Source organism: Nicotiana tomentosiformis, chromosome 6, assembly GCF_000390325.3.
Source record: "Nicotiana tomentosiformis chromosome 6, ASM39032v3, whole genome shotgun sequence".
NCBI classification, from domain to species: domain Eukaryota; kingdom Viridiplantae; phylum Streptophyta; class Magnoliopsida; order Solanales; family Solanaceae; genus Nicotiana; species Nicotiana tomentosiformis.
In genome coordinates this window covers 109,732,879-109,743,267 of record NC_090817.1, presented here as the reverse complement: position 1 = coordinate 109,743,267, position 10,389 = coordinate 109,732,879, and the positions used below count along the sequence as shown (strand labels likewise).

General features: G+C 32.1%; 1 protein-coding gene across 1 annotated transcript; it reads right to left on the bottom strand.

Annotated features, from left to right (window-relative positions):
* Positions 1-1,255: 1,255 nt before the first annotated feature.
* Positions 1,256-1,846, bottom strand: LOC138894571 (uncharacterized). The gene is made up of 2 exons (XM_070179275.1): positions 1,689-1,846; positions 1,256-1,580 (listed from the first exon to the last, which is right to left on the bottom strand). Exons 1-2 carry the CDS (start codon positions 1,844-1,846, stop codon positions 1,256-1,258), a joined length of 483 nt encoding a protein of 160 aa, XP_070035376.1.
* Between the last annotated feature and the right edge of the window lie 8,543 nt (positions 1,847-10,389).

Below are 10,389 nucleotides of genomic sequence, written 5' to 3'. Positions count from 1 at the left end.
AATTATCCAATTCCGATGTCAAATGGACTTTCAAATCTTAAATTTTAGTTTTTGGAAGATTTTATAAAAATCTGATTTTCCTTCCAAAATTTCACGGATTCATGATATAAATGAGTATGGAATCATGAAATATAATTAATATAGGATAAGGAACACTTACCCCAATATTTTTCCATGAAAATCGCCTTACCCGAGCTCAAAAATAGAAAAGGGTTGAAAATGGGACGAATTCCATTTTCCAAAACTTAAGTTCTGTTTCTGAGACCTTTACCCTTCGCGAACACGGTCAGTGCCTCGCATTCGCGAAGCACAAATTAGTGCTGTCCAGTTTTACTCTTTGCGAACGCGATGCTTGCCTGGCTTGGCCTTCGCGAACGCGAAAGCAAATTTTTCTGGCCAACCTCTTTCCCTTCGCGAATTCGAGGCTTCAATCGCGAACGCAAAGCTTCGCACCTCAAGTCTTTATGAACGCGTTCTCTCTGTCGCGAACGCAAAGCACAAAATGTGCCAGCCCCAATTTTCTCTTCGCGAACGCGAAGAAGGAAACCAGAAGCAGGTTTCTGCAGTTTCCTCAAGTCCAAAAATGACTCGTTAACCACCCGAAACCAACCCGAGCCCTCGGGGCTCCAAACCAAACATGCGACCAAGTCCTAAAATATCATACGAACATGATCGCGTGATCAAATCGCCAAAATAATACCAAGAACTACGAATCAGACACCAATTCAAAGGAAATTTTCAAGAAAACTTTAAAACCTTTATTTTTATAACCGGACGTCTGAATCACGTCAAATCAACTCTGTTTCTCATCAAATTGGTAGACAAGTCATAAATATTATAGTGGACCTATACCGGACTCCGGAACCAAAATACGGACCCGATGTCAATAAATCTAACATCAGTAAATTCTTAAAAATCATTAAGCTTTCAAGCTTTTAATTTTTCATCAAAATTCTATATCTCGAGTTAGGGACCTCAGAATTCGATTCCGGGAATACGCCCAAGTCCCAAATCACGATATAGACCTACCAAAATTGTCCAAACATTGATCCGAGTCCGTTTGCTCAAAATATTGACTAAAGTCAACTCAGTTGAGTTTTAAAGCTCCATTTCACATTTTAATTCATTTTTCACATAAAAACTTTTCGAAAAATTGTACGGACTGCGCACGCAAGTCGAAGAATGATAAATGGTGCTTTTCGATGTCTTAGAATACAAAATTACTTATTAAATTTAAAGATGATATTTTGGGTCATCACACTTGGCCACGGCCATAGCCACGACCACCACCACGAACAGGGCTACGACCTTTTCCACGCTTAGTATAATGGGAATACACCTCATCCACTTCATGCAATGGTGTTGAACGAGTAGGTTGATTATTGTGATTTCTCATGAGTAAGTCATTGTTTCGTTCAGCCACAAGGAGAAGAGAAATCAACTCAGAGTACTTCTTGAAACCTTTCTCTCGGTACTGATGTTGCAGGACCATATTGGAGGCAAGAAATGTTGTGAACGTTTTTTCAAGCATATCATAGTCTGTGATACTATCTCCACAGAGTTTTAATTTAGAAGTAATTCTGAATATCACATAATTGTATTCAGAAATAGACTTAAAGTCTTGGAGCATCAGATGAGCTCAATCATATCGTGCTTGCGGAAGTGTGACCAATTTTAAGTTGTCATACCTTTTCTTTAAGCCATTCCACAAAACAAGTGGATCTTTGACTATGAGATATTCTAATTTCAACCCTTCATCAAGGTGATGGCGCCATAAAATCAAGGCCTTAGCACAGTCTTGGGTAGATGCTTTATTTTTATCTTTAATGGCGTCTCCAAGACCCATTGCATCTTAATGGATTTCAGCATCCAACACCTATGTCATATAGTTCTTACCCGAAATTTCAAGGGCAACAAACTTTTATTTCATAATATCAGTCATAGTTAAAAGAGAAGAAAAAATATACTTTAGTCTTCTCAAAGAGTTTCTTGAGATAGTAGAGTCTCGTGTTGATAACCTGTTATAAAACAATAAAAGAAGAAGAAGAGTATTGCATACAAAAGTAGGAAGAGAGAATTATTATTGATTTAGGATGAATTACAATGGAATAGAACCCCTCTATTTATAGGAAAAAGTGACTTAGCCACAAAGTAACAAACCCTAGAATCTCTCTAAAATATAGACATTCACGTTAAATAAAATTCTATTTATAACACTCCAAGTAATGTAGTCCATCTCGGAATTCAAAAATACTATACTGTGGATTATATATATATATATATATATATATATATATATATATATATATATATATATATTAAGGTGATTCAAAATTTTATATATGTATAAAAATATTACCCTAATTATATGCGGTTTAACTTTTTGATTAAAGGGGTTCAATTCCTCATGAGAACTTGAAGGGTGTGCTGGAGAGTTGAAGTATCGTGGAAGATCACTTGTTATTTTAATTCAATACGCATTAATTAAGATGTTTAACATCTAGGATTTTTGTATGCTATAAGTTTGTCCTAACCAAAACTACGTTTAGAAAGAATATTGACATAAAAAATGCTATTTAGTTGTAGATTGGTGTTTGTTACCCAAGATTGCCAATGACGATGTAGGTCAGCTAAACTTGGAATAATTTTAACCAATTGCCAACAATATTTGTACTAATGACATGATCTTAAAAGCCTCTGTATTTGTTAAGAGATGTATGAATGAAACCTCGGAAAAAATGTTATCCTTTAATTTGTACCAACATATCGTGTCTAACATTATCTATATATTATTAAAAGTCAAAGAAAAAAGTATCACATTAATTCAAGCGGTAGCTTAGAAAAAAGCCACATAGAATAATTAGTTATTTAGTTAATAATTATTTATTGGACATTAAAAAAGAAATTAACTATTTAGACATGGGTGAGGTTGGTTTAGGTTTGTTAATTTCTTTGTTGTATTTTTTTAAATCATTTTCTTTTTTCCTTTTTTAAATAAAAAGTTTATTGATTCATTAAAATATAGACAATATTATTGAGAATAATATAATAAAATTTAATATAAAAAATTATTTTCAAGAGTAATAAAATATATATATCTTCTATTATATTACAAAAAGAAAGTAACAGACAAAAATATTAAACAAGTAATATGAAAATAATTTCTATTAAAAATGTAATTATACTAAATATTAGATAATATAATAAATACAAATACAAAACAAAAAGTTATTCGATGGCTATATAAGTCCCTTTAATTTAATAGAGATTTTATTCATTAAAATTTAGACAATATCTATTCTATCTGTATAGAATAAGAGAAGCAAATCATTGTAATAATTCTGCGTGTAACATCAAAAAACAAGTGTCAAATTTTAGGACAAAGCTCCAACAAATTTGAAGATTCAAAAACTTATTTATAAAAACATGGATGAGGATTGGTTTAAGTTAGTAATTTTTTAAAACTGTTTTCGTTTTTTTTTAAATAAAAAATATGTTTATTCATTAAAATTCAGACAATATTATTGAGAATAGAAGAATAAAATATAAAATAAAAATATATTTCAAGAGTGATAAATATATATCTTTTATTATATTACAAAAAAAAAAAGCAACAAACAAAAATATTAAACAAAATAATATGCTAATAATTTTTTTATTAACAATGCAATTATACTAAATATTGGATAATATAATCTATCTATATAGAATAGGAGAAGCAAATTAATTGATGATGTCAAGTGTAGCAAAAAATAATTAACAAGTGTCAAATTTTAGGACAAAACTCCAATAAATTTAGAGATTCAAAAATTGTTTTTAAAAAAAAGTAAAAACAATGATTTAAAAAAATAAAGACACAAAGAAATTAACTACCTAAAATTAACTACTCAAACATGGGTGAAGGTTGGTTTATGTTAGAAAATTTCTTTGTTTCTTTTTTTAAAAATCATTTTCGTTTTTCTTTTTAAAATAAAAAGTGTATTTATTCATTAAAATTATTGTGAACAAGAGAATATAATATAAAATAATAAATATTTGAATAGTAGTAAAATATATATTTTCTATTATATTACAAAAAGAAATCAGGAGACAAAACTATTATGCAAAGTAATATGCTCATAAATGTTTTTATTAACAATGTAATTATATTAAACATTAGATAATATAATAAAACAATACAGAACAACAAAGTTATTCGATAACTATATAAGTCCCTTGATGGTAGGCTATAATCTCATGTTTTAGTCGATTATTACATTCCAATTTACTACATTTTAGTTGAGTTTGTGCTTTAATCGCTAGTGTTTTGCACTAATTGTGTGATTTATGCCTTGTAGGAGTGATTCCTAGCTATGTAGATGTTATGAAATGAATTCAAGTGATTTGGAGCTTTGAAGTTTGAGTAAAAGCCCAAGAAATTATGTCGGGATCGTGTTTGGGGATCAACGGATGATAGTTAAGATCGAACAAAGAATCGAGCAGGCATATTGTGCAGTTTCCAGTAAACTACACATAACTTTTGGCTCAGATATCCATTTGGTCTGCACAATATATTGTTGAAAATCTAATTAAAAGGGATACAACTTTAATGTTTTACGTTTTTTCAAATTCCCAACAGAATAGGTTTCAAAAGTGTGCGGCCGCGCACTGACCGGGCATATGGGGCACAACAGTGTGGAAAGTGTGCGGGCACACTTTCAGGTGCGTGGCCATGCACGTCCTGTCCGGAAAAAGTGTCCTTTTGCCCATAGGAGAAGGTGTATATATGTGGGGCCGACCCTACTTGGTATATATACATGAAAATATGATATTTTTGGGACTTCTGACATAATTTAGACCTAAGGAGGCTAATGAGAAGTTGGAGAAGGAAGAGCACAAGGAATCCATCATTCAATCCCAACTCAAGACAAGGGATTGGATTGTTTTATGTTTTTCTTTACTTTACACTTAATTGTGATGAATTACTCCATATCTATGGAGTAGTTCTCTTTAGGATTTGATGGATTTGGTGTATTGATAATTATTTGCGGATAATTAACTCTAGTTTTATGTATTGAATCGTTTTGAATGTTTTAGTTATTTCATCTTTATTCACTTGTTAATGTAATCGAGAGAGGCATAACTTGTAATATTGTTTCTTTATATTTAGTTGGTTAAAGTCATTAATTCTTCTTAGTAATCAAAAGAGGCTAGTTGAATTGTTAACTAAACTATGTTAGGAGGATAATCGAAAGAAGTTCTCCTAAAGATCAATCCACTACGAATTCTTGCATATCTTCACACACTTAAAATTGGTTCATATTGTAAGGTTGAAACTTAATCGAGAGAGGAGTTTCTACTAAATAATTGAACTAATAACCAAGTGAATTCGAGAGACTCACTTGAACATTAGAAGTGAATTATCTAGAGTTAAATTCCAAACATGCATCTTGCATCTATCCTATCAACTCTATCTTCTCCCCATTGATATCTTCCTTTTCTTACTACTTGCGTTGTTTGTCACTAGTAAATAGTTTAGAATCTTAGTTAATTTAAGTTTTAATCATATAAACATCAATTGTAGATCATCTTGGATAGCAATCTAGCTACAAACTATGATAATATTGTTTAACTCCAATCCATGTGGATACGATATTATATTATACTATATTCGACTAGCGAGCATATTTAAGTGTGTGTTTCAAGCTCGTCAAATTCTGGCGTCGTTGCCGGGGATTGGCGATCAATGGTGTTTGAAATAGTTTTTGGTGCTAATTCAGGAATTAGGTTTTAGTTTTTTTCTTTTCTTTTTCCTTTTCTATTTTATTAGTTAACTTTTTTTCAAGATTTGTTTTGTAGTTCCTAACAAGTTGGAGAAGATACTGTAGATATTGAACTCTAAATACTGTGAAGATGGAGTACAACCAGCCTAAGAAAATGGTTGAAGAGTTAGCAGCTGAATATTATCAGCGGTCTGCTATGTGTTTTAAATGCAGTGAAAATCATCTATGGGTTAACTGTCAAGCAGGTATGTATTCCTCATATGGTTCGTATTTTGAACAGTCTCACTCTGTTTCTAGTACGTACAGGTATGAAGATTTATATGGGCACAATCTTGACTCTGGTTGGGATGAATACCTTATTATAACTGGAATAGAAGCGAAGTGAGAAAACCACCTCAAGGGGAGAATGGTAGTTTGGAAGAGCTAGTGTATAAGTTCATAAATAAGCCGGTAGAGAGATTTACATAAGTTGATGAAGCCATTAACAACCTAATAACGCAAGTGAGTCAAATAATAAGTACACTTTTATAAAGCTCATTGCATTGTGATGGTGAATATATAGAGGAGATACCTTGCGAGAACGAGCCTACTCAAGAGGATGAGCGTCCACAGAGAGAGCTTTTCACTGTTCAAGAGGATTATAATTCAACTGAGATGATTGAAAATAAGTGTGTGATTGAGTGTGAAGCAACGGAAGAAGAGCTCAAACCCTCATCCACCGTTCCACATTTGCAATATTTGGTAGAAGAGAATGAGAAACAAATGGTCTTGGACATACTAAAGAAATATTCATTTGACCTTTCTTCTTTATTTTTTTATTCTAACATTGATCACGTGGATTTGATTTTTTAGGATTTACAGGAATATGTATGGATTGATCTTGTGAAAGAATGTAGAAACAAGTTAAGGATCATTATGAACGAGCAATTCACCGCTCAAGATGAGGACAAGAAAGAAAGAAAAAAACGGGTCTTGCAGGTATCCTTAGAAGAATTAGGTTTAATGAGCTCCATAAAGAATCCCAAGGAGCGAAAACGAGGAATGAACTCAGAATTAGAGGTGGAGTTCATAAGTTCTCGGAAAAGAAGAAAGTTCAGGGAAGTTTCCTTTACCTTATGCTTTTTAATTCTGTGTCATGGGGACATGCGACAACTTAAAGTGTGGGATGGGGGATATTTATATGTTGCATGTATAATGCTAGTTTTAGTTTTGAGCTTTTAAGTAGTTAGAGTGAGAAAAAGTAAAAAAAATACATAAAAAATTTAAATTTTTTGATTTTTCCCGACAATGGATATCATTCGACGGGTTTCTTGAGGGAATTAAGTCGAAAGAAAAATGCAAAAAGATTTTCTTTTGTAGTTAGTGTATTAATTAGCCCTTGGTTTTTCTTTATGCCGCAGTTCTTTTCCAAGGATTTTGTTTGAATCGGGTGTAGTTAGATTTTTATTTTTAGAAGTAGAAAAACATTGTACTATGATTTGAAATGGAAGCAATATCTCTTGACTTGATCATGCCTTGAGAATAGTGAGTGCTTTAGTTGTGACGCTTAGGCTCAATTTTTGACTCTTGTATAAGTACCTTAAACTGTATGATCTTAACTTTACTTAACTGCTTTGATTAGAGTGTCTTGATGAGTTAAACCCTAAGTGAGTTATGTGCCATGTGTGTGTGAGGTTTGTATGATTCTGTGCATTATATTTGTTGTCTAGAACTTTCCCCGTGTATTTGCGAAGCGAAATAGTAATTTTATTTAGTCTTGGAAGTGATATAGGCGTTTCTTTGTTGAGCCAGATATATGTGTTTAACCACCAAATGGTTATGTAATCGTAGTTAATCTTATTGAGTCTGTAATCCTATTTCTTTGGCAACCGCATTACAAGTCTTACCTAGTTGTTTGAATTGATCATCTATTTGAACCAGTTACCTCTTGTGAGCACTTGAAATTATTATGAACTTTGGAAAAGTTGAAGTGTTGGGTGGTTGGTTTGGCTTTTGAGTGGAACTATTGAAATAAGGAGAAAGGTGCAATGAATTGAAAAAAATAAGAGCCACTTGAATTGAAAAAAAATAAAAAATAATTGTATTGTTGTGAACGTGATTCATTGATAAGTGGTAACTCTTGATGTAATGGTGCTTAAATAATTTGGGGAGTTAATGCATGTTGATGTCAAGGTGGAGTATGGTTTGACATAAATGTGGGGTTTGAACAATAAAATGTATGTATTAAAGTGCTTAGGGAGGTGTAGTCACTCTTTTATCTAAATGTATCCTACTCGTCCTGCAGCCTACATTACAACCAGTTAAAAGTCCTATTTGATCCTTGACTGAATGAGCTCAATTAGTAGAGTAGTATACTATGGGCAAGCCTATGGTGCATCTTTTGTGGCACATGAATGTTGTTTCTGAGAATGAGTGAATTCTTTCTATCTTGAGTTCCTAATTGTTCTTGAATTTTATTGTTTGAGGAACTACTCTCTTTTGTTGTGTGAGGGCACTTGATTCATAAAGAGAAGGTAATGTCGTTGACCTCTATGTTAGAGTAAGTGAGCGGGTTGTGAATAATTCATGATACTTGTGAGTCAAATCTTGAGGTGAAGATATTACACTATTGTGCTTAGTCTATTTTAAATATTTTTGGTGTAATGAGTTAGAAGAGTTACTTAGTAAGGTTGTGTCTATATAAAGTATGGTTTGGTTACTCGAGGACGAGCAATGATTTAAGTATGGGGTGTTGATGGTAGACTATAATCTCATATTTTAATCGATTATTACATTCCAATTTACTGCACTTTAGTTGAGTTTGAGCTTTAATCGCTAGTATTTTGCACTAATTCTGTGTTTTATGCCTTGTAAGAGTGATTCCAAGCTATGTAGATGTTATGGAATGGATTCAAGTAATTTGGAGCTTTGAAGTCTGAGTAAAAGCCCAAGAAATTAAGCCGGGATCGTATTCTGGGATCAATGGATGATAGTTAAGAACGAACGAAGAATCGAGCAGGCATACTGCGCAGTGTCCAGTAAACTGCACTTAAATTTTGGCTCGGATATCCGTTTGGTCTGAACAATATATTATTGGAACTCTAATTCAAAGGGTTACAATTTTCATGTGTAACGTTTTTGCAAATTCCCAACAAAACAGGTTTAAAAGTGCGCGTCAAGTGTATGGCCGCGCACTGACCGCGCATATGGGGCAGAACAATGTGAAATGTGCGCGGCCACGCACATCCTGTCCGGGAAAAGTGTCCTTTTGCGCGTAGGAGAAGGTGCATATGTGTGGGCCCTACCCTACTTGGTATATATACATTAAAAAATGGTATTTTTAGGACTTTTGACATAATTTAGACCTAAGGAGGCTAAGGAGAAGTTGGAGAAGGAAGAGCACAAAGAATCCATCATTCAATCCCAACTCAAGACAAGGGGTTGGATTGTTTTATATTTTTCTTTACTTTACACTTAATTGTGATGAGTAACTCCATATCTATGGAGTAGTTCTCTTTAGGGTTTGATGGATTTGGTGTATTGATATTTGTTTGCAGAAAATTAACTCTAGTTTTATGTATTGAATCGTTTTGAATGTTTTAACTGTTTCATCTTTATTCACTTGTTAATGTAATCGAGAAAGGCATAACTTGTGATATTATTGCTTTATATTTATTTGGTTGAAGTCATTAATTCTTCTTAGTAATCGAAAGAGGCAAGTTGAATTGTTGACTAAACTATGTTAGGAGGATAATCGAAAGAGGTTCTCCTAAAGATCAATCCACTACGAATTCTTGCATATCTTCATGCACTTAAAATTGATTCATATTGTGAGGTTGAAGCTTAATCGAGAGAGGAGTTTCTACTAAATAATTAAACTAATAACCAAGTGAATTCGAGAGACTCACTTGAACATTAGAAGTGAATTATCTAGAGTTAAATTCCAAACATGCATCTTGCACCTATCCTATCAACCATATCTTCTTCCCATTGATATCTTCCTTTGCTTACTACTTGCGTTGTTTGTCACTAGTCAATAGTTTAGAATCTTAGCTAATTTAAGTTTTAATCATATAAACCTCAATTGTTGATCATCTTGGATAGCAATCTAGCTACAAACTATGATAATATTGTTTAACTCTAGTACCCATGGATACGATATTATATTATACTATATTCGACTAGCGAGCATATTTAAGTGTGTGTTTCAAGCTCGCTATCCCTTTAATTTAATAGGGACTTTATTCATTAAAAGTAGAAAATTTTATTGAGAACAATAGAATAAAATTTAAACTAATTTTTTTTTCAAGAGTAATAAAATATATATCTTCTATTATATTACAAAAAGAAAGTGACAAACAAAAGTATTAAATAAAGTAATATGCTAATAAAAATTTCTATTAACAATGCAATAATACTAAATATTGGATAATATAATAAAGAAAAATACATAACAAAAAAGAATATTTGATGCATATATAAGTCCGTCTAATTTAATAATAATTTTATTCATTAAAATTCAGATAATATTATTGAGAACAGTAGAATAAAATTTAAAATAAAAAATATTTCAATAATAAAAAAATATATTTCTTATATTATATTACAAAAAATAAACTATTTGTCGTAGGGTCAAAATAAATAAAAC

Excerpts from the sequence above, each read along its gene's own strand:
- LOC138894571 (XM_070179275.1), bottom strand. The coding sequence starts at position 1,846 with ATGGGTCTTGGAGACGCCATTAAAGATAAAAATAAAGCATCTACCCAA. Across the intron at positions 1,581-1,688 it reads TGGAATGGCTTAAAGAAAAG|AATTACTTCTAAATTAAAAC; the intron begins GTATGACAACTT and ends TGTGATATTCAG.